The sequence below is a fragment of the Ammospiza caudacuta genome, chromosome 3 (genome assembly GCF_027887145.1).
Source record: "Ammospiza caudacuta isolate bAmmCau1 chromosome 3, bAmmCau1.pri, whole genome shotgun sequence".
NCBI classification, from domain to species: domain Eukaryota; kingdom Metazoa; phylum Chordata; class Aves; order Passeriformes; family Passerellidae; genus Ammospiza; species Ammospiza caudacuta.
The window spans coordinates 91,536,386-91,561,640 of NC_080595.1; the positions used below are offsets into that span (position 1 = coordinate 91,536,386).

Genomic DNA, 25,255 nt, shown 5'->3' on the forward strand with positions numbered 1-25,255 from the left:
TGCTTTAACTTATGAAAGCCTTCAGATTCCAGGGTGCTGTGCTGCCCTTTTCCTGGGATGAAAGAGCAGGAGAGTTATCTGGATATTTTACTATAGAGCTTTTGCCCTAGGCCACCTCAGCAGAGCCTTCCTGTAAAGACGGGCAGTTCCGACCTCCCTTTCATCAGGGCTGGACACTGATTATACTGGCTATAGCTTTACTGATGAAAGTATACCAAACTTCCTCTTTTCAGACAACTATAAACCTGGAGTTATTACCAAGGCTTGAAGCATTATGACATTTGAAGCTGTGGAAACCAATCAACTTATACTTTATAAACTACTTGTGGCACATATTACTGAAATACTGACAGTATAATAAGTCTAATGTTGTTGTTACAATAGAAGGCAAAGTTATTTATGTGAAAGCTGCACATTAAAATGAACAAAAAAATATTGCATTGTCTTTAATAGACGTAAAAGTTGATTTCACAATTAATAGGTTCAGTTTTGCTTCCTTTATGTAAATAAATTATGTTGTACGCTTTATAGTACTAACAAATTGATATCTTTGTCCTAAGCTAAGTAATATTACAAGTTGCTGTAAAATACATGCTATTTTAGAAGATCTTTATAAAGACATCTTTGTTCTGAATGACTTGTATTCAAATGGATTCACTTAACAGAAACTGGTTTTGTTTGTGTGAGAAATGGCTATATGATTCTCGTTGTGGTCTCACAGAACAATTAATAGTATAATGTTATGCTGATCTAGGGAAACACTGAAGTGCCAAACAAGACAGCATATGCTCTTAATTTCAGCTCCTGCCTCCCAGAGCAGGTTCGTGGTACTGATAGCCCTTGTGGGTGGAGGGGACTTGGATGCCCAAGTGAGGGTGTTCACAGTCTTTCAGCACCTGTGAAACTTGCCTGAGGGATTTTAGTGCCTGTAGGAAGGCTGCAGCACTGACTGTGGAACTGGGCTTGGTGCCAAGACAACAGCTTGAAAATTGCTCTGGTTGTCTCTAACTGTGGGGTTTTTAGCCTGTAAAGACTAATGACTCATTCTCCCCCTTCACCTGCTCTCAGTAAAAGCATTTTTGGCTGCATGCTGGCTGACTTCTAAAGAGGGGGAGTTCTTTCTACCAATATTTCCCCCAAATTGGGGGAAATTAAATTAACTGCTTGCATGGGATATAAGAGCTGGGAAATAAAACTGGGAGACTGGAAGTTAGGCATTCTGTTCTCTGTGGAGGAGCTGGTGCTAATCTGTCCTCAGATAAGAACTTAGGAGGCATTTATTGTGGCTGTGGGCCAAAGTGCTCATGCTGTTACAGATTTTCTCTGTTTTTCTTTGCAGATTTTCCCAGTCATGCATGGGAGGTTCAGCTCTTACATTTCTATTCTCCCTGAGTTTTCTTTTCCTTTCTTTCTAATACTGTTGCCAACAACAACCTCTCTAGGTAACGTTGCTGCCTCTCCTTCACATAGCCCATCTTGAAAGGACAGACCCTTTCAGGCTGCATCTTTGAGGAGGGTAGAGAGTAGTTGTGATTCCAGATGGCATCAGATTTATTAATTTACCTCTTTTGATTTTTCTTAGACCTCTGCAGTACCTCCCTGCCCTGCTGAACCTCTCAGTGTGACACTGAGCACTGGTGACTGTGTGGGTGACATTCAGTTTGAGACATAATGATGCAGCCAGCTGTAACTGCTGACCTTCAGCTTCACATCCCTCTGTTGAACACACTGGGTGTTCTGCACACCAGAGAGTAGCTTGTTTGCTTTTTATTTCATTGAGAAATGTCATTACGTGGAAAAGTCAATTTCCTTTAGAATGGAATAGTTTTTTGTTTAACAGGTAGATGATCTCACGCAGATAATCCAAAGTAATTAACAGAGAAAAAAATATCTAAATTAGCAAAGATCATCTGGAAAGGACGTAGTTCAGCTCACAGATATCTTTCATCATCTGTGTTCTGAGCACAGTGTGTATAGATTTAGACTCATGTGCCAATAAAATTTATAAACCAAGGAAAAGCCCCAATTTATTTTGGCTTTTTGTTTTTCATGTTAGCATACACTGCCACCTTTTCTTTTTGTTTTTTTCCCCACCCTGAGGGCCTGTAGAACTGGTATTACTGTTACCTAGTGGATATCCACCCCTCAAACACTTTTTACAGAGAGAGTGTAATTTTTTTGATGTTCCAATCCAACACTATTAAGCTTCCCACATTTTTAGATGCCTTTACTGGAGATTGTATTTTTCCCATCATGAGAAAGAATTTTTTTCGTCTTAGTACGTGTCAGTAGCGTTCCAGGATTTTTCTAAGTATGTCCCACTTTGTTCAAAAAAGAACCATGAAATACACTGGAACTGGAACTAAATCTGTAACAGTGTTGATATGACAGCTTTATGAAGATTTTGATTTGAAATTGGGGAAACAATTTTTTTTGCAGGAAAGTTAAGCATTTTGCTACATAATTATATGAAATGATTCATAAGGAATGTTAGACAATTCATGTGCTTGTAAATATTTATTAGCAAGAATGTTTACAGACCCCTTTGTCATTTAAAAAATAAATTACTTTGGGCAATGGAAGAAGAATGATAAGGATGATTATTAGCTCCATTTGGTGTGAACCTGTGTGACCAGTTTGCAGAGGTTTAGCATTAATAGGGGCAGGCCTGGTGCCTTTGAAGAGGCACGGCAGGAGGCAAGGCTGGTGTGAAGTGGCTGGGCTGCTGCCCAGCTCTGATCCTCTGCTTGCTCACGCTCACTCTTTTGGTGGGCAATGCATTAGCTTCTGCTGGAACTAATCACAGCTCTTGTCACAAATTTTCTGGTTCTTTGGCTCAAAGGCACAGCACAGTGAGTTGCTGGTCTAGACCGCCAGCCAACTAAGTGAGAATCCAGGATGTATTATGTCAACCTTGACAAAATCTAAGTGCCAGATGTGTGCCAAAACCTGGGTATGCCTCCTTGACTCTATCCCAATTCTTTTGAAAGTCTCTATTTAAAAAGGGTTTTATCCTTAGGTGCAAAAAGAGCATACATATTGGGTTTTCTTAACCAGAAACACTATTAACTACTGACAACTTAGAGCAGCAAAAATTATTGTGTATGCACCTTCACTGGTTTAACACCTAAATGTCTCAAAAGTCTTGTTGGAGTCTTGCTAAAAACCCTGGAGTGCTCCTGCTCATATACAGATACAGCTGTCTTTTGTACCTTTCAGACATTTTACATTGGTTTTGTTCCTGCTTTATTAAATTCCCCAAACATGATGATTTTCTCCTAGCACAGGATCCTTTAGGGATTTTCTTTTCTGTTGCTTGAGCACCAGTTGAGCTGCAGAAGGGAGTTGCACTAGACCCCAGTCAATCGAAGTATAAGTGGTTTAATGGGATATCTACTGCAGGTTTTTGTGTGTGCACTTTCATGCCAATCAAAATGTTTACTGTAGATCAATTGTATTGGCATGAAAGTTGAGTACCTTTGCTGGATCCATCAAGATCTAGGAGACATAAAATGGTGCAAGAAAAGCACTTTGCTTTCTGCCCAGACTTCTTTTTTTTTCCCTGCACCCATTAATTTGTTTCTGTTTACTTTTCTTTTTCATAGATAATTGTCTCCTACACCCTTTGTATCCAACTAAACTGATCCCTCCAGCTAAGTCCCCTTTGTGTCCTCCCTCCATCTCCCTCACTGACTGTCCAAACTCTGGACTTTCAGCCACTTCTGTTGTGTGTGATGTTCATGAGAATCCTTATAGCCCTTACAGACACAACTTTTTGTACAATAAGGTGAGCATCAAGTATAGTGTGATTCAGGATCTGTGTAGGCTGTTATCCTTTTAATTCTAGACAGAATTCAGTTGTGTCATTCGGATTCAGTGCTGGCAAGAGCTATGGGAGATGTATCTCACATGAGCCTGTGTGTCCAGCTCCCCTGGAGATATTACAGCTTTTCCTTTCCTTGACATGGCTTGTGTTGGGTCTGGCTTTCTCTAGACCAGCTAGGACAGGCTCCCACCACTTTTCATTCAAACTATTTCTTCTCTTAAGCAGTAGTAATCTATTTCATCCCTCATGCTAAGATTAGTTTTAACATTTCCCCTCACTAAAGTAATGGGGTATTTATTTTTTCCTTGGTGATTGAGCAAAGGGAGACAAATCTGAGAGAAATACAGACTTTTCCAGTGGCTCTCTCTGTCATCCTGACAAGCAGTTTTCTCTTGCCAGTGCAAAGTGAATTATGTTCTTGCTGACATTTTTATCTTCTTTGCAACAGCATTGGAGAAGTTGGACAAAAATCTCTGTAGTCCAAGGCGTGTGGGTAATAGGGCTGGCTAATGAGCTTTGTAAGGTGAAAATTGAAGTATTTGTGCCTAAATTTGTGCCTAAATTGAAGTATTTTGATTAGCAGCTGACACAAGATATTTACAGTACCTCAAGAGACTCCTTGCCCTAGAAAAGCATCAGTTGTGGAAGTTCATAAAATATGCTGTTTGAAACCTCTCAGATGTATCTCTTCTACTTCCTCTTTTTCTAACGCAGAATCTGTCTGGAAATGATCAAACCTTGTTTCCAGGAGAGACTGTCCCACTCTGAGCTGTACAGTGTACTTTGTCTGGGATGCAAGAGGTTAAAATGTTGGCATTGGGTGCTGTTTATTTAACGCTGTGTCCTGGTTTCCTCTTCAGGGGAAGTACCAGGGTGAAATATGTGTCACTAGTTTCAGGCATGTTTGACAGGGAGTCAAGACTGCTTTGGAAAAATGTGTAATCTCTGCAGAGGATACATGTTGATCAGCTGTCAGGCTCTAAAGAAAAACCTGGAAATGCCTTTCCCCATTCTAGAAGCATGGTTTAGGTTAATAGGTAATGTCAGTAGTGTTTGATATTGGCCCCTCCATCCCGTGGGATTTACAGAATTTACCATTTTACCCACTTATAAGGATGAACCAGGAATAAAACTAGAACTAAAATCAACCTTCCACTCTGTCTTTGAGACAACCTGAACAAAAGCACCTTTTCCCATATGAGAGACTGGTTTAAACAGAACAAAAGTTCTGTTTAAATTTTTACTGAACTGGGCAGACATATTTGCTTAGGCAGAAAAGATTTTACAATGAAATATTTTAGAGAAGTTTCCTGGTTCATTGTAGGCATTCACATGAACAAACAAATAGTTCATATGACCAATAAAACCATTGCTTTATAAGGAAAATGGGTGTTTACTGTTGCTAATGAAAACAATGCTAAAAACTCAGAAATTTGAATAGAAAAGTGAATAAGTCAGGAAAAAGGTGTCTGAAGGTAACTAAGAGAGTGTAATTTTTTGGTATATCATGTCAGCTGTTCTTTGGCAAACAGAATAATCAGATGTCAATACTGGGCTATTTTAATACAAACAGAGTTTTTTTCACCTCAAAAGCAAATATTCATCAGTTAGATTTTTTTTTTATGCTTCTGTTTTGGTCTATAATATTAACACTCATAAACAAAGGAATATTAATTTTGATTTTGTTTTCATAATCAATATTTAACATTTGAGTCAGTATATGCTGATAAAATTCCTAATGATATTTGCCTATTATTTCCTGTACCACCCAACTAAAGTCTTAAGGTAATATTTTTTAAAAGAGATTATTAAATTTATTGTCATAAATACTTGCAGCAGCAGAAAACATAGCACAGCAGACACAGGTTCAAGTGCTGACATTTCAAACAGTTAGACCCATTCTGTAAACAACATCCTGACAGCATGGGAATTTCTTTCTGTTCTCTACTAAACCTGGACTACTTTCTCTGTTAGTTTCCTGGATTTTCCCCTTTCCACTTGCCATCCTTTAGGATAAGGAATAACATGCAGTGACTCACCGGCTGTCTCTCCAGCCACCCAGTAAACACTTGGTCAGTGTCCCCAGGGTCAATCTATGAGCGATAAGGTTTCTAATTACGTGTTGTGTTTTGCTTCACCTTCCACTAGAGGGCAAAACCAGCTGGTATAAATTCTTATAACCATTCTAAATATGTTAAAAATGCAGTATTGAAAAGGGGCAGGAGGTCACATTGAATTAAGTTATTCTCCGCCTCCACTATTGTTAAAAAATTACCTTAAACCAGTGTTCCCTCAGAAATGGGAAATAGAAACAACCAAAACGATTACCTATGTCTTATATTAGGGAGACTGGATATGGTGAGGACCTAATGCCAGGATCATGTCATTTGTTGGCTCAGGGGATAAGATAATATCAGCTCTATTGATCTGAAATGCTTATTGTGGTGTTGTTCAGGCAGGCTTGACTTAGTGCCAGATTGGTTTTTTTGAAGTACCTGAATCTCCATAGGTGATGAAATTACAGAGATCAAGCTGAAAGATAGACCAGGCAGTTTTTGTTGATTATAACTGTTTGAAGTGATGAAATACATAACCTGTGTCCCAAATCATTTCACAATGTGGTTTTAAGATTTGATAGAAGGAGGCAGTGGGAACCAAGGTGTTGTGTCTCTCTCCTCATATCTGTGCACAGGCCACTTCTGAAATAAAAATGTTGTCCACTTCATTGAGCTGATTCTGTTCTTACTTGCCTTGTTATCTCTCTTGTCCTCTCCTCCCCCACTCTGTTGCCCAGCCACCAGGTGTTTCTGCTCTTATTTAAACTCCCCAGACTTTAATAATTACATTATTTAAAAGTTTTATTATTTAAAAAGCTCCTTTTCCTTTTGATTGCAACATAACAACTGAAGAAAAAGGAGTGACATACAAGTGTTGCAGTGATGGAGAGTCAGAGGAAATGTGGAACTCTGTGGTTTGCTCCAAAGCATAGTTCTGATGGGAATCCCTCCAGTCTTTAAGGGAGAAATGTGGAAGAACACAACTCTGCACCTGGGATACTGTGTCCAATTCTGGTCTCTGCAATGCAGAAAAGATGCAGACAGGATGGTAAGAGTCAAAAGAAGAGCCACAGATGTGATCAAAGGACTGAGAAGGAGAACCTGCCCTAAGAGGAAAGACTGAAGGAGTTAGGTCTTTTCTTCCTGGAGAAGGAAAGGCTCAGGGAGGACGTCTTCACAAGATTCTAATGCTCAAAAAACAGTCAAAGAGAGGACAGAGGCTTACTCTTCCTATGGAGCCTCATGGAGAAGACAAGGTACAATAGGTTCCACTAGCAGTAGGAGAGAATTAATCTTGTTATACAAAAGATTTTTTTTTTTTGTGAGAGGGACCAATCACTGGAACAACCTCTTTAGGGATGTTCATAATCCCCACCAGAGGTGGTTTTCAAGACGTGTTTGGACAGAGTGCTAGGTAACCTCACCTAGGCTCTGTTTCCCTCAAAAGGCAGGGCCCTTCCAATTGGTGCTCTTCTAAGATTCTGTGCTTTATAGGAGGCACAGGAATAGATGTAAATACCTCTCAGGGCAGAGACCACTAGCTTTTAGAAAATTAGCTATTTTTTGAAGGAGAAAGGAATGACCTGCTCAAGCAAAGAGGCAAGAAATGGATGAATGTAGCTTCCTCAGTCTCTAAGTCTCCAGTGCCTTTCAAACTTTTCTTTCTGGCAACAAGGGCTGAATACACAATTTATGAACACTCCTGTGAAAATCTCCCTGTTTGTTAAATATTTAGCAGCACAACCTTTGAAAATGGATTGGAGGGAACTGCCTTTTTGCAAGCAGTGTGAGAAATGTTAAAAAATTACCATTTCTGTCTGGTCAGGCATTACTTATAACAGTAGCAGAGGACAAGTTCTCTCTAATGTCCAAATTTGTGCTCAAGCCAATTTAATTTTTTTCCTTAATGGTCTAAATGGAATTTTCTTGAAACCACTAAATGCAGTCATGCCAAAAGTGTCAACTTTTCATAATCACTTGCAGATTTCCAGGCTCATAGGAAAGCAGAATATTTAAAGGGAGTCTTTATTATTTTTTAAATGAAATCTGTGGTGTTTACTTCACCATCCAATCTCCTACTCATTGGAGTTTGATTAATAGTAGCATAGTGGGAAGTGACATTCTGTGAATACAGCAGCCTTTCAAGGTTGCCATGGAAAAGCACTTTTCTCCCAGACATCATCCCAACAGCTTTTATTTTCTAGAAGACAGTTTCTTTCTCTCTTTTGAACTTTGTTATTTAAATGTTGCACTTGTGTAAGTGTATTGTGGTTGATCAATCTACTGTCTGTGACCCAGAAAAATTGCTTTGGTGTAAAAAAAGATATCAGAGGTAAACAAGTCAGTTCATTAGTGCTGAGCTACAAATTGCACCTCCTTGTTGGGAAAATAGTAATGATTAATATTGCTGTGTTTTCTTTGTATATTATTTTATAGCATTCTTGTGCTTAATGATTTATTTTAATGATATCATATTTAGATGGTATTTCTATCACTTTTGACTTGGTTTGATTATGCCTTCAGAAAATGTATCCACAGTCCCTGCTCTGCTTATCTTTAAAGAAAGGTGTTTCTCTTGAAACACTTTTTAGAAAGATCATAACTTTCTAAACATAATCAATTGCTTTCTTTCAAAAGCCATTGAATTAGCAACAGAACTTTAAGTTATCTTAGGCTCAACAGAAGACCCAGGAACAGGCCCTTAAATGGAGGTGTCCTAAGTCTGGCACCACCTGGAATGACCGCAGCTACCCATTTCTCTGGAGACAGCTCTTCCAACGAAAAAGGAATTGATTACACTGTCACCACTTTTGGCCTGGGCAGTTTGACAAGTTTGAGAGCCTTTCTGTCCTATTTCCAGGAGGAGAAGCTGCTGAGGGTAGCACCCTGGCATTTCTTTGGTGTGCTGCTGTTCATTTAGAAAACATGCACACAATGCAATGAGATCAAGCCCCAGCAGGCACTTCCTATGCTTAGAAACCAAAACATGCTTCCCAGTGAACACACCCAGGAGTGTTCAAGTTTCCTCTTGAAACATAATTACAGCCACTTCTATTTCTTTCTGCCTTTTCCTCTATACCGGCTGTCTCTGCTAGGACAGATTAAACCAGTCTTAAGCACCAAATAGAGCTTTAAGATGTTTTGTCTTCATTCTTAGAAGTCTCTACATAATAAAAATTTGAGTGAGTTCATCCTTATATCTGGTTTCTAGGGTGATGGCATCTGGTCTTCTGCATAGTGGATTTCAGACAGACATTTTTTTATACAATAAACATTCCCAAATATAATAGAAATTCTGGCCCTAGCTAACAACTCACTTCTGAGAATAGAAGCAATCCAGAGATAAAGGCTCTTATTAACAACGGTAGCAGAAATATGTAATTGAGTGAAGAATACCAAATCAGATTTGGTATGTATGAAACCTGTATGAGAAACAATTTTGTATTTGTGCACTTTCAATCGAAGACAGTGAGCAAGCAAGACCTAAAGGAAAATCATAATTAATGGAAAAGCAGTCAAAGTTATATCCAAAGCACCCAGAGCTATATAGACATTTTAATTGCCAGTATTTCTATAATGTATACTTTGAAATACAATCTTAATTCACTCCAATTTCAGTTATGTTAGATAAAAGCATAAAATATAACTAGTTCTGGTAAAATTCCAAGGATGTACTCAGATCTTGAATTCAAGAAGTCAGTATTTACTGATTTACAGAGGTATTGTGAACTAGCTTTTTCTTTTTCTCAGTTAAAACTAGATATAATTAGTTATACTATAGGATGAATATGATCTTAATGCAAATTTTTATATAATAGGTGACAATTACAGATGTGCACTCTTGCAGATTCATTAAAAGTTTCTGGTTTGAACTTAAAGTAGCTAAGGTAAAAGATCTCTTGCATCAGAAACTTGCTCAGAAAACAGGGATTTTTCAGCAGCTAATCTGCTAATAAAATATGTGGGGGAAATTCAGCTCTGAAAATTAAATCCAATTCATTTCACAGAGTCACCTAGAAAGTGGTTAGAGTTGCTTGGATGTTTTCATTCAACTAGAAATGAGCCCATTCCTTGGGCAGGAAGCATCTAAGCAATAACTATTTCGATGAGTCCATAAATAGTTCACATTCAATATGCTGAGGGAAATTTCAAACACTTGTGTTGTTGTTGGAAATTCTGACATTGTCTTTCCACTACAGATTAAATTTTGAAAAGATTTGAATACTCCAGTAACCAATATGCATCCTTTGGGTTACATGAACTAGCTCAAAGCAGATAACTCTAATCCATGTCATTAGAAGAGGTTTTCTCTGCTGCCTTGCCCTATGAATGTGTTGGTTGTGATTCTCATGCCTTCAGTCTTCATCATGGGTCTGGAATCCTTGCTGCCACCAGCTCCCACAATCACCAATAGTGAAATCAGCCCTGCAAGGAATTGCTGTGCTTCATTAACCCACAGCAGAAAATAGAGGCTCTTAACATGATTGCCACAAAGTGGATAGTGAAATGCATCTTAGTATATTATGGAAGTGATCCAAAATGAAACATCCAACATGGAAAACACAAGGTTGTAGTTGCAGATAGGTTTTCTTGCAATTGAATGCTTCATTTTAATTTTCTAAATTACTAGCAAGAATTTGCAAGAGAAATCAAAATATTTTGCAGAAAGCTTAATTTTTTGTTGTTGCTAGGATTTTTCATTGAAAATTAATTTTGGCAGAAAATCCTCAGGCAAATCCATCATGGACTGGCCCTGCATGGGAAGTTAAACTCAATGTGGGAAAAAGCAGCCCAAGGAAAATTAGTGCACTGCAGGGCTTGCATGCATCTCCCTCCCACTCCACTTATAGATAAGGAATCCTTACTGCAAAGCCCTGTAACTCTTCCAGCCTCTGGTATTCTCTGGTATTAGGCTGCCCAGAGAATCTGTGGATGCTCTGTCCCTGGAAGTGTTCAAGGCCAGGTTGGATGGGGATTTGAACAAGCTACTCTAGAAGAAGGTGCTTCTGCCCAAGGCAAAGGCATTGGAACTAGGTGATTTTTAAGGTCCCTTCCAAACCAAACCTTTCTATGCTTTTATGATTCATTCTATTTAGATTCGAATCTCTCAGTCTCACTGCACTCTGGTGACCTCTGGGCCTGTGTCTGGTAACAACCTGTCAGGAAACGGTGCCTGTGTGAGAGTTGTTTCTTTTTTTGCAAGTACTTTCAGTACCTGGAAAGAGTTTTGAAATCTTCAAAATAAAAGCACATGGCTACAATAGTGTATAATAAGGATTTTCAAGTCTGTCAGGATGGTTTACTGCATAAGTCTGAAGGCACATTGTAAATCTGTATTGTGATTGCTATTTCTATTTTCCTTTTCATAGAGGTACAAGATGCAAAAGAATTTGGTGCTTAAGGACTGAATCTTTTAAATATATTTTATACTGTGTCCTTTCAAAGAGACTAGAGACATTAAAAACATAAAGTAACCCTTTACATTATATTATTTTCTTTCCCCTTAGTTGAAAGTATTCTTTTCTGTGCTTCTGTAGGTGGTTTCCCATTTATTGTACTGAGTATTTCATGTTCATTGACACTCAGATAAAGCAGAGAGACATAAAACTGTTTTATGAAAATATTTGCTTGTTGTACATGTTTAATTTAGTGTTTTTAGTCTTCCTTCCTATTGTGAAGGAATGTATCTATGTTTAATAAAGGTCTAGAGTGCCCAATTTATTTTCAAAGAGTAACTTGACAGAGTAGTATAAATGTAAATGTTCTCTGGTTACTATAGTTGAAATATTCTTACTTCCTATATATGTTATCTCTCAGTGGTTCCAGTTTTAAGCTAGTGCCTCAATTAGCAAAGGTTGCAGACCCTCCAGAGAGTGACTTGGATTTATGAAAAACATCTTACACTGAGAACAATTCAGAAAGCTTTATATTAGTTCAGAGGCAGCTGTGATTCATAGCACAATAAAGATCAACTGACCTTTTCTAGGCAAATATGTCTTGCTGATTACAGAACTAAATGAGCAAAGGTCTAATGAAGATATTATATAACCACCTCCTTCTAAGCCTTTTCTTAGTCTGTAAGAGGTTATTTTGGGCAGGTATAAAATTTGTCTTTGAAATTACATGCTGCAAGTACTTATACATTGTAAAGATACTCTGCTCTCCTCAGTACAATTTTGCAGCCACAAATGCAGATTTGTCTGGTTTGCTCTTTCACTGTTCTTAGAAATAATAAAGAAAAAATGCCGCAACAAGAGAAATCTGAGCAACATCTGGAAAAGTTAAAAATTGTTGATTAACCTTGTAAGAGTAATGCAGAATTTTTTAACTGTCACAGGAAAAAAGAGTGGTAATTATAAAAGCAATATTCATCTCCCACCATCAGCAGACACAATATTTTCACATTTGCATGGGAGATAGGGCTTCTTGCCAGCTGCTTTGACCTGAAGATGGAAGAATGCCAATGACAGAGTTTGATGAGGTCTCACTGATACTATACACCCATAAAAAGTACAAAGTCCTACTTGCATTCACATCTCAGATCTGGTGGATGCAAGCACATTCCTGCATGACTCTGAGGGGTGACAGTGACACAATGTCTAGTAAGAAAGGGCTAATCCAGCCTCATTCTGCTTACTTCATATTCTGAAGTAGTACTTTGAAGTTGACTGTGTCATGTGCAGTCAAGAACACAATAAAAAATAATATTTTTAAGGAAAAATCAGTAAGAACAAGATTCTGTAGCCTTTTGGTTAAACTCAGGACAGGTATGGGACATTTTCTAAACAAGGCAGACACATTTTGGTTTACACTGACACTTGATTGAAATAACACATGTAATCAGCCTCTGGGTCTTTGGGCTGATGTCAGCCAGGCCAAGGCATTTGTTTCCTTTGCAGCTTGCAGAGGCAGAACTGAATGATTTCAGGCAAGATCTGAACCTTCCTTTCAGGGACCTGCAAGACTAAGTGTTATTTCAGCATAAAAAAGGGTGCAGCCCTTGGCTTATGTGTTATATATTCACTAAAGTACTACTTAAAGTTCTTTATTAATGAGTTATAAGTTGCTTCCTCAAGACTAGACCCACCTGGCTAGTAGAATGCATAGACTCTTCTATGATAACTTCAAGGGGTTTTGGTCAGAGATGCCTTGTGGAAACAGAAAGGACTCAATATTGTTTACTCAAAATTGTTTACAATTTTTTCTTAATTATTATTTGGTGAATTCCTTGCTTTCTTTTAATTAAATATCTCCAAACCTATTAATATTAGGAGTACCTCTCCATAAAATAGAAATAATTGTCCTCCCTATGGAGACTGTCACACAGTTTGGCTCTTGAGTTTGAAAAGAGGATGCTATCAAAATAAGGGAAGAAATCTATTTCTTGGACAAAAACAGGTAATTACTCTTGTCAGGTCTAAGGATGGACTTGAGACCTCATATTCAAGAAAAAAGGTAAGGAAGAATCATGACTGAGAGGGGCATTTCAGGTTAAGAGAGCAGGCAGTGAGCACCAGCAAGAAAGGCTAGGATGAGACAACACAATAGAAGTGCATTTTTCATTGATTTCCTCTCTGTGCAATTTGAGGTGCTCCTTTCTCAGGTCACTGCCTGACTAGGGAGCTTTTCTTTCTTGTGAGCAGTGGAGAATTCTTCTCAGAGGGCTTAGTTGTACATCAGTAAGTGAACAGAATATGAAAAATACTTTCCTTCTTCTCTTTGTGGTTGACCCTTCTTACTTTGTCTGGGATACAGATGTGCCATATTCTGATGAGGCAATGAATATCTCAACTCTAGGGTTTCTTCCCAATGGGATACACTTGCCAAGATGCCACAGGTGTTGCTAGAACTTTGTACCTGTGTGTCATCAATGATTGCCTAGGCTTGGTAATCGTGGGATGCGGGGTTTGGAAGCAGAATATAATATGATGTTCCACGCAGACCATCAAACACCTCCTGTGTGTGCAGCAGCAGGAGGTGGTGTAAGGTCTGGGGGAAGCCTTGGCCAGATTGACATTGGGAGCCACAGGAGTGTCAGAGGGAGGGATATTGCCATTTAGAGGACCCAGGTACCTTACCCCTTCCTTACCCTTCTTTTGCCTAAATTTACTCCTTTATAAAAATCTATTGAATAAATAAACTTGTTGCCTAAAGTTGTTCCCTTCCCTTTTCATTTTTGGGAATAGTAATCACAAAAAAAGGAAGTTAAATTGTTCAAAGCTTCTGTTGTCGATAAAGTAGATGCCTTCTTCTCTGGGAAGAAATCAGGGCAAATTTGCAAAGGAAGAGAGAAATATATAACACATTCATAAAGTAATTGCAGAAAATTAGAGTATATTCCACTTCAGTATATTTCTTTGTGTACACAGCCAGTTTAGCAGATCAGTTTTGCTTCTCAAAAAGCACAGTGTAAAAATCAATTTTCTTAGAAGAGCAATATTTTTAAGCAACATATAATTCTCTGGTTTACTATTTGATCTAAATGCCAAAATAAATTAATGCCTTTGATACACTGGAAATAGCAGGCTTCTTCCAATCTTTTAGAGAATACTCAAGCATTCACATATCAAAACTTTCAGCAACCTTTTCTTTAAACATGATGTCTCTGTGTCACACTATAAGAAAATGTCAGAAGCTTATGATCTTAACTCTGCCTTTATAAACTCAAGCTGGTTTACCTGCATTCTAATTAAATTCTCATTGATATTGGTATGGTTCTAGTTTGAAATAACTTTAAGTGAATTATCTCATACTAAATGTATCATAAAGTAGGTGCTTTTGCTGTGATTTTTACTTGAGATGCCTCTTTGAAATTCAAAAGGAATTTTCCCTTCCCCACCCTTTAAATTGTGGGAATATAATATAACAGAAAACAGGCCATACCTTGAAATAGATTTTAATACAGACAAGGAGTAGTGAGAGTCTGCTGAGCACAGATCTCAATGCCTTGCTATCCTTAGTATGTCTGAGGGTATTGGCTTTAATTTTAAATTTTAGTGATATTTTATATAGAAATTGAACTGATAATGGATTTCTTTTTCCTGTGTTTAACCTCATGCTCTCTCCAACCTGTGACATCTTGGCTCGGCAGCCCAGTCTTTCCATGGTGCCTATTCCAGAAAACGAGATGCTCATCTCCAAGGAGGTAATCAGTTGACATTTAATGGGTTTAAGCATTTGCATGCTAGCTTTATCTTCTATTTGCATAGCCCATATAAGGTTGATCAATAAAAATGTGCTGAGCTTCCAAACCTGCTCTTTTTTTTTCCAGTGCAGACTACATAAACATTAATTGTTCTTAATGATCAATGAAGGAAAAAACCCAGAATTGTTTTGCCAACTGGTGCTCATGTGAATTTGAAATAACAGTAACATTTATACTTCAGGTTCCTGATATGTGCTGTTGGGATGTTAGCAAGTGGGAATGGTTAAATTATGCAGCCATATTTAAATAACACATTCCACGATTTTCAGTCACTAATATAGCTTCTGTTTTAAATACCAGGTACTACAGCTATCAGAAGCACTTAGGATAGTTATTAAGAATTTCATAAAAGACAGTCAAGAAAACATAAAATGTAATTCAAGTATCAAAATTCAGTGCCAGCTAGTTTTTTTTTTTTACTTTGAAGAAGGATAAAAAAATTTTCTTGAAGTCTAAATTCTGTTGCCAATTTCCTACTACATTTATGTGTCTAAACTGTAGGACCATAGTGGTTACCACTGTAGACAACTCATTCAGTGAGAGAAGATGCAATCTATTATTCATTATCAATTTTCTCTTGATACAGAGCATATAGAAAATAAAAAAGGTCCAGCTGGCACTGGCAAGTCCTTTTTTCCAACAAGATCATGAGCATGAAGATGAATTATAGCCTCAATGTTGGAATAGACATATGTAATTCAATTAACTATCACACTCTTTACTCTGGCTTTGGAATGTAATAGGACTCCACTCATTACGGGACATTTTCAATACTATCTTGGAAATTCACCCATGAAAGCATAATTTAGTACCAATAATAGCAGTATGAGAATGTTTATGACACAAGAATGATTTTTTTACTGCCAAGACCTCTTTTACCAGGTGCATTCTCACAATTATCTCACTAGTTTTTTAATGAATGTAAAAATACAGATAGGAATGGTACTTGCATATTTAGAAACACGTTTTTTTAAATTTTATTATTTTAAAATTAGTTCTAGTTTGTCTGAAAGCAGCCACATGATAATTTACATATATGAAATGGATGTTTGCCAGTCATTTCTACCAAATGAGTCCTTTTATTTTTGAAAAATACTGTGGGAGTTTTGGGGTCAAGCTCTTCGCATTTTGGAAGTGGAGGATTTGCCTGAATTCTGAGTTTGTTGACAACATATCAATATATCCTCACAGTTTATCTCAGTTTCCACTGGAAAAAAAGATAAAAATGAAAAGAGGTTGATATCTCAGTGCTTGGGTGGATCAACAGACTGCAGTTCTGCACCAGGAGTACCTAGGCATGACCGCAGCCTCTATTCTCTTGTGCGTCCCTGGCCTCTCTGCACAGGGTGTCAGGGACTAGGAGCTGTTTCATATCTCTTTTTGTTTGAATCTCCATCACAGCCCTCCAAATCTCCTCCTTTGTTCCTTGCCTTTGACATTTCTGCTTGTTTTTACACCATCAATCTCCTTTCCTCTGCCTCCCAGGAGCCACTTCTTGATTCTCTCAAAAGCAGGTGTTAGAGTGTCTTCTATTCAAAGAAAAACCCAAAATGCCCTCACAAGGTGAAGTTAGACCAAGAAAACCTTTCAGATCTTCTCAGTTAGGTTGTTTTTTTTTTCCATCTCAGCTGTAAAGTTTTGGAAATATTATTGAAGTAATGTTGTATAATTAGAAGGCAGTAAGAAGGACTAAATAGTTCTGAGGATAAATTTGGTTTTGAGATTAAGCAGATTTGCAGTACACCAGGAACTCTAAAAAGGGTATATATACACATACATGTATTGTCATAGGAAGGAGACCCGGACACCAGGTGGTTCATCACAGGTCCAGTTTATTGAAGAAAGCATCAAACACTTAAACAGCAAATAATAAGCCTATGAATATTCTGTAAGCCAGGCAAACTATTGGTTAAACTATACCATGAACTCTTCCTCATTCCTTAGGGGTTACAGCTCTCTTTTCTCATGTCTCTTTCACTATTTGTTATTATACTACAGCTAGGCCCAAGGACATGCTATCTAGCAGGTGCCGAACTTGGAATTAGCCACGGTTTTGTATTTTTCCAGTCTCTAGCAGCTAAATTCCCAACAATGTATAAATGTATGTGTGTGTGTGTATATTTGCAGCCTGTGATGATGTAGATGATTTTTCTGTATTTGAAAACAGCGGGAATCAAAAGCTAGATCCTTGTGTTCCATCCTTCTACTTTACGATTTGCACACTGAGGAAGAATTTTGCAAATCTAATGGAAAGACTGATACTTTCAAAGAGAATTCTTTAAGAGACAAGACACATAATTAACTATTAAGATTATTAAGATCATTATTAAGATCCATTCAGAAAGTGAAGGATCTTGTACTTACATAGTAAAGTCAGACACAAAAAAAGTGCAAAATTTGTTTGGTTAGAGGCCAGCTTGGTCTGTTCCAAGGTAGGTAAAATATATTAAAACTGTCTTCTAAAAGTTCCCTTATATTTTAAACAAGCACTTTGAACAGAATTTCTATTTACATTTTCAACAAAAGCTTAAATGTAGTAAAACAATGGGACAATTTGTACCATGATCTGTAGAACAACTATATCTGATGAAACTGTGGTTGCATTTATAAGGACCAAAGACAATTCATGGGAAAGAAGATTTATAAGTGCTGTTATCAGTACACTTAGTATGTCCTTTGATTAACATCTTATTGGATGACTTATAATAATGTTAGCTAGAGGCAAATAATTAGCTTTATAGTTGAAAAAAAAGTGTCAGATATCATTTTGTACAGCTGAGTAAGCTGACTGCTGGTTCCCTTGGGCCTGTCACTAATGAGTATTTTGCCACTGTGACTATGCAAGTGGACTCCAGTCCATGCAGAAATAGCAGGAAGAATTGTGTCAGGCTCACCACAAGCTGCTCGGGAAGTAACATCAAGAGATGACATATTTACTGTTTTCTCTCTTACAAATCAAAGAAGGCATTTTTCATAGAACTGTTCAACTAGTAAAAAGCAAATGATCAGTATTTTCCCAAATTTTTAATCTCATTTTTAGAAGGAGGAGGTGACCAGGGCACATCAGGCTGGCCATGTGAAGGCTGAGCAATCTCTTTGTCTCTTTAATGGGTGTCAGAGAAGACATAAATGCATCTAGAGATGACCCCCATTTTTCATTCTCAGTCAAGAAGAACTGAGCAAAGGCATCTGTTTCCCTTGAGATCTATTGCTGGAAATGGAGGAATTCAGCATTGATACCCAGAAGGAGATCAACATTTATGCTGTCTTGGAGACAGACAGGACAGCAACACAGAATTAGTTGCAGCTCAAGTTATTTGGGACAGCCCTTTTAGCTGAGCCGAGAGTAGTGGCTTCTTGGAGATAAGTTGTTGTCAGGCTATGTCTGGAAAATGAACATATTTTCACCACTTTCTGTTTTATGTGGTTGGGTTTTCAGAATTGTATGTTATAATGCTTTCCCTTTCTAGTGCATTAAAAAATGCAAGGGAGGTCTTGGTTGATGATTTTTAAAATCCCAACATCTTTCAGGCACCTGTGTTGTTCCTTTTTATTTGGGAACCTATCTTGACTCTAAGAACAGTTTATACTGAATTCCTACCTTATGAGTTTCATAACCCACAAATCCTCATCCTAATTTAATATGTCTTCTTTTTTTTATCAGTGAATTCTGTTTGGATGATGAACTGATTAGAAAAAAAAATCTGCCAAGTCATAAATCCAATATTACTCTTACTGCTATCATAAGACCCTTAGATCATTCTCCTATATTATCTAAATTATTATCTACTCTTTTTATCTAAAATTTATATAGGCTCATACGTAACTTTTCCTGCAATGTTCCTCCCTCAGAATGAGAAAGTAAGTGTGATTTGTGCAGTTCCAAAAGAACCCAAATGGATGGACAGATGCTCTGTGAAATGTAAACACCTCTAGGAAGGAGTGAGAGAGGAAATGAGGGAAATGTGCTGCTAGTTTCTCCTTAGTAATTTGTATTGTTTTCCTCAAAGCAAAGTATTCACTGGAAATAATAATAAACAAACAAACAAAATGGAGGTACCTTTCTATTCAGAAGAATAGCATTTGTGTAATTTTAGCATCATTCTGTTATGGCATGCACCAAGTAAGACCTGTGACTTCCCTGTGAAAGTAAGAAAATAAATAGGTGATATTCTCCTCCTTGTGAAATCCTTCTCTACTACCAGTGCATTTTAAATGGAGGAGGTGTGAAGGATAGTCTTTGAAACATAACCAAGTAATATGCCAATAATTTCTGATACCTACTGTCTTCCTTTCAAGTAAAGCTAGTGCTTGCCCATGCTATGATGTGTGAATGGTGTTATAATCAGTCTCAGAATTTTACTGAGTCAGAACCTTTAGAGTGAATGTTGGGCATATGTACCTGTATAAAGTAAAAGTATGTCCTCATTACCCTTATTCATCTCTGATTTACAAAATCCCAAGTCTACAATTACAATTACTAATAAATGACTAATTATAGTTACCAATACAATTACTTCAAGTCCATGTAATCTTTTGCTGAAGTTGAATAATTACTCAGTTTTATCTGTTTGTTTTGTTCATTAAAGATCTGCAATAGTTACTTGAGAAATCAATAGCATTTCTAAAGTCAACATTGTCCTAGGGACAAACATTTATAAAAAGACCCCACGAGAGAAAGTTGATTCTATTGACTTCAGTGGCGACAGGATTTTACCATCTGTATTCTGTGCAAAGTAACAAAAGTTCTTGAAATTTGAAATTCTATGAAAATGTCAATATGGTCCAAAGTTTTGTTTTACATTGCTCTTGGTCATTATTTACTGAAGGAGTGTTTCTGCTCTGAAGTAAACAATAGTATTAATCATTGATAGAGTCTACCTATAAGAGGAAAATGTAGCCATTTTATGAAAGTGTCCTTGTACTACAGAATTTATGTAAAGGGTTCTACTGTAAACAAAAGCTCCAACCTAAATGACATTATCATGGCAAAATTATATTCTTTCAGTTAAACACCCTCCTCAGTGGACCCTGAATTATTCTGTAATGATTCAGCTCTTGCTTATTACTCAATAACTTTTCAACTTGTAAAGAAGATTCCAGCTTGTCAAAGCAAGTACCTAACAGAAGCAGAGGGAGCTCCACTGGAAACACTCCCACTCATAGGTCAACTTTATGCAAGCACCTACTTTTTCCATTTGGCAGATGAGATAGATCTTTCCAGACATGTTGGAGAAAAAGAAGAGTTGCTGCTTGTGCCTTCCTAGGAGACAGAACCATGGGCTCTTCATGTGTCACATCACAGATGTACTATTCACTTTTTGCTTTCCATCTTGCACACGTTTGCAGCTGTGTTCCTCAGGCAGTGGAGCTGGTGTAGACTGGTATGGCAGAACATTGCTGCCCCTTCCTCTCTGAGGTAGGGGTCTCACTGCCCTTGATTTATTTTGACCGAGCTAAGGAGTGCAACACTAAGCTGTCTCCATAGACTTATAGCAGTTCATTTAGCTAAAAATTTAATGACCCTGAAAATGAATATTAAATGTATGAATAACTACTGTTTTTACTGAAGGAATGGGATTTTCAGGTGTTAGTGGTGACAAATCCTTTAACCTCTAAATTGGATGGGCCATTGAAACAGTAAACTGTTGCCTTCTGATATTTATAAATAGAAAGGCAGGTCCAAACAATGCACACTTCTAAAATATCAAATAAAAACTTTAAATATCAGCAGAAAACCTTTCTAGTTACTTTATACTTGAACAGTGCTCTAATTTTTTTTCTTGAAAATTTTGTATGTTCAACAGGAAATTCATATTGCAACAGGTGTTTGGGCAATACTTTAGTCAGTTTCAACTATATCTTCTTGTTTTAAGTAAAAAATTTCAGTTATAGCCTACTGACTTCAAAGGGCATATTAGATCACCATGCTGTAACAAGGAGAAAACATTTCATGCATTTATAGAATTTTATTTGTATGAGGATTGCATAAAAATATTTACTGTTAGTATATTAGCTTTATAAATTTACATTTAAAAGTCTGAAAGGGTAGTAATATAAGAATGATAGAGAAAGTTTGAAATATCAGTATGTGATTCAAACTGCAATTGGAATCTAATTCCACCTGGCATTAAGAAACAGCTGTTGTTGCTGGTCCCCTTCAAGGAATGGCAGGAGTTCTGAGAAACAGTTTTAGAGGAAAAGCACTTGCCTTGAATAGCTAGACAGAACATTATTGTAGGCTGAAGAAGTTTTTTTTTTTAAATTATTCCATACTTAGGTAAGGCATAAGTAATTAGAATCATAGAATCAGATTTAAATTAGCTATAGTGTTTGACCACTCCTATGATATAAAATATGTTTCTTTATGGCTAAATAAAATTTCCCCCATTGCTGCCTTGTTTTCTTTCACCATGAAAATCTGGCTGTCATTAAACCTTTCTTGAATGGCTGGAAAGGCAAAAAAAAATACCCCATGGTCTACTCTTTAGGTTAAATAAGTGCTAGCTGTAGCCGCCCCTCATCTGTCACATATCTTTCCCATAAATCAACAAACACTTGTAACTATCCTAATAGTTGTCCATTGGTTTCCTCTGCTTGCTTGACAAAGCAAAATAATTTTTTTTTTTTGTGAGGGCTCAATAATGGAATTACATTCCATATGTAGCCTTGCTAGTGCCCAGCAGAGGGGAAAAGCTTCCCTCAACCTGCTGGCTGTGCTCTAATTAATGCAACTGTATATGAGGTTATCCTTCATCACAGCAAGGCTAGACTGATGCACATTCTGTGTGGTGTCAGACCTCATATCCCTCTTGGCAGAGCCGCTTCCTAGTCTGTCTGTCAGTCAGTCAGTCTCTCAGTCGGTCAGACAGTCAGTCACTGTCCTGTACCATTGCATGAGTCATTCACTTCCTCCATCCTTCCTTGTCTCCTGCCCCATGCAGGATTTTGTATTTGCCTTTGTTCACAGATCTTCTGCTAGCCCCCGTTGCTCCAGTTTGGCAGTCCCCCAGACTCCAGAATGGGAGTCATACCCTTGGAATATCAGTTTCTCACATCCTCCAAATTAGGAACATCCGCAGACTTCCAGGACATGTAGGCTCTTCAGATCTTTGATGGGGATGTCACCCTAACATCCTCTGAAATACTCCCTGGAGCAGACATTTTGAACTGTTGAATGGTATCTTTGTGGACCAGTGTCCCAGATAGGGACAGGCTGCACTGGTTCACCCTGTAGTCTGTCCCACTCCTTGGTTTGGGTGCCAGGCTGTTATTGAAGACTGGCAAAATCCATGCTAAGGGGGAGGCAAGCAGCACCTGTGTCATGTGAAGGCAAGGGTGGCCACATGCTCCGTCCTCCGAGCAGGAAGTTCAAAAAAGAAGTGGAAGGTGGGAAACCAATGTGAATTTGGTGTGTGATTAGTCAAAATGATGCTTGTCTGTTGAAATTTCTGTGGGCAGAAGAATTCCTCAAGAATGTCAATGTATGAAAAATCATTTCTGGTTCAGTAAGCAGAGCTGTAAATTAAGAGTGCAGTAAACCAGTGATTAAAAAAACCAAAACCAGAGAAGTGCTGTATAACATTTACAACCGTTCCTGCATTTGCAGTTTTTATTTTTGTCTTCCCTTTGTTTTCACTTTTTATTTTCATTTTTCTATAGGTTTCAAATGAAAGAGGTTCTGTTTAGATATGATGGTGAGTATTACTATTTTTTAAAAATATGATTACAATCAAAATTAGAATACATAGCTACTTTGGTGTCTCTTTATCAAATTTTTATACTTTTATTTGAAAAGATGATAGGATGCTTTAGGTACATGATTCAGTGTTTGGACAATAAGATGGCTATATTTGGTGAATGATTTTCTATGAATTATTACCAATGCAGAATAATTCCAATTCTTAGCATGATGGAATAAAGTCACAATAGAATTAATTTTAAGTGGGATTCAATCAAATGGTTGTAAGAAATCGAGGTATACCCTGGAACTAGATTGTGAAAGGACGTCAGGGAAATAAGATAAATTTTTTTATATTTGAGCACATAACCACATACTGCCATTAAATGAATGGTTTGCTAGAGTTAAATACATTGCAAATAGTGTACTATGCTTGAGAGCTGACTTAGCAAGAGAGGCCAGAAAATAGGTGATTCTGAAAAGTTCAGTGCCTTTTATTCCCTCTTTCCTTGTTTCAGTCTTCACAAAAAAAAAAAAAAAAAAAAAAAAAAAAAGAAAAAGGAAAAGAAAAAGAAATTAATTATGAATAAAATTTTATTTCTATTATTATTAAGAATTTGTGAGTAGGATCATGAAGAGAAATGGAAAATGACACCTGAAGGAATACCGAGGTAAATTGGAGTATTCATGATGGAACAGCCTAATGAAATTTACCCTTAAAATACTTAACCTACGTAATTTCTCAAACACTAGTGATTAGCAGGATGAGTAAGTTTCCAGAAAACTGGAGAAAGGTAAACACAATGTTCTATCTAAGCAAAAGAGGAAAGGAAAATCTGAGGAATCACAGAAAATTCAGTCCTAATGGCATTTCCAATACACTGGAACACAGTATTAAACAACACATTTGTGGGCATCAAGAGAATAGTAAGAAGATAAGATTATTTGCACAGGAACACGTCAGAAACAAATCCTATCAAGTTGATCTCATTTCCTTCTGTGACAGCAAGGCAGATACAAGGATGTGTTTTATACAGTGTATCCTCAGTGTAGTCTCACATGACATCCCTAAGCAAGCAAAGTAAATTAAATTCACATAAGGTAGATAGGTACTTGATTGAAAGCAGGACTCTGGGAAGGGTTATTTGCTGCCTGAGAGGGAGAACATCTCAGTGACTTCCAGAATGCTGTCTTCTAGCTCTAGCACTGTAAAGCTTTGCTATTAACTCAATGACATGGACAGTAGGCTTACCCAATTTACAGATAATGCCCAATTGGGAGGATTTGCAAGCAACATGGAAGCCAGGATTTTAATTCAGAAAAATTCACTTATATTAAAGGAATGGCTTGAAATAAATATGATACAATTGACTGAAGAAAAATACTAAGAAATGTGATGTGTACAGACAGAAAAAGAATGACAATAATACTGCAGGTTAGAACCTGAGGATTATAGGGGAGGAAAAACTGAGTCTGAGTAGAAGAGGTGATGCTTTCAGGGAGATGTTGAAAGGAATGCTTATAATATGCTGAAGATAATTACTCTTTTTGTCACTATTAGTGCAAAATCAGTGGCATAAGATGTGGGAAACAAATGGGAGATTTAGAAAAGATGTAAAGGCTTCAGCATTTTCACACAGAAGATAAGGACATAAGAAATAAGGATAGAGTAGAGGCACAGCAGTTTCTCTCTTCATAATGGACTATTATAAAGGGATATTAGTCACTTTTTCATCTTTCCTATGAGTAGGAGAAAAAGAGATGGGTCTAAATTTCAGGGAGAGAGATTTACTTTGAATTTGAACAGTTACAGCTCTGTGAAAATTTAAGTCGCAAAAGCAGTTTGCCTGAGGCTGCTGCAAAGACAGGCAAGCTTCTCACAAGATAAATCTGATCTGCCAGCTCTCTCTTCTCCCGCAACTATAGGACAAAGCAGATGTCTGAATATATCTTTTAGGTTGTTTTTTTTTTTTTTTTTTTTTCTGTGAAACTATGAATTCTATTTGTTAGCCAGATCATCAGGTTGTATAAATTAAGAAAACTAAGTGACCTCAGTGTGTGTTATGCATCTTACTAATCTGTATTTTTGACAAATTGTGTTCATACGAAAATCCTTCTTTTGCAGCCCCAAATTAGGATCAAGAGCAAAAACTGAATTTGAAGCCTCTTTCTATATTAAGAAGAAATCCACAGCACCGGTCTTATTTAAAGCACCATTAAAAAAATTGCTTATGGTATGCTAGTTGGAAGGCAGTAATAACAATGAAATATTCTTTCAAGAAATAATCTTATGTACTAGCATAATTAACCCCAGAGATACGCACATGAATATGCCATTTCTTGAAGTGCTTGCTGATTTAAGAGATGCCCAATATAACACAGCATATTTTCTTTAGAAATAATATAAATGTTGAAATTAAATAAAGCTGTATTTTTGATGCAAAATGATCTTTGTGATTCTTGTTTTTACTCCTGTAAATCTGGCT

At 37.2% G+C, this 25,255-nt stretch overlaps 1 protein-coding gene across 2 annotated transcripts in view; it reads left to right on the forward strand.

The window, feature by feature from the left end:
* The window catches only part of MLIP (muscular LMNA interacting protein), a 103,658-nt gene extending 78,458 nt beyond the window's left edge, over window positions 1-25,200 (forward strand). For both annotated transcript variants that reach the window (XM_058801920.1, XM_058801921.1), the window contains 3 exons: window positions 14,975-15,028; window positions 22,751-22,785; window positions 24,895-25,200. In XM_058801920.1, the coding sequence (XP_058657903.1) occupies window positions 14,975-15,028; window positions 22,751-22,777 (81 nt within the window). In that variant the 3' untranslated portion in view covers window positions 22,778-22,785; window positions 24,895-25,200. The remainder of the gene's footprint in view (window positions 1-14,974; window positions 15,029-22,750; window positions 22,786-24,894) is intronic.
* Window positions 25,201-25,255: the final 55 nt, after the last annotated feature.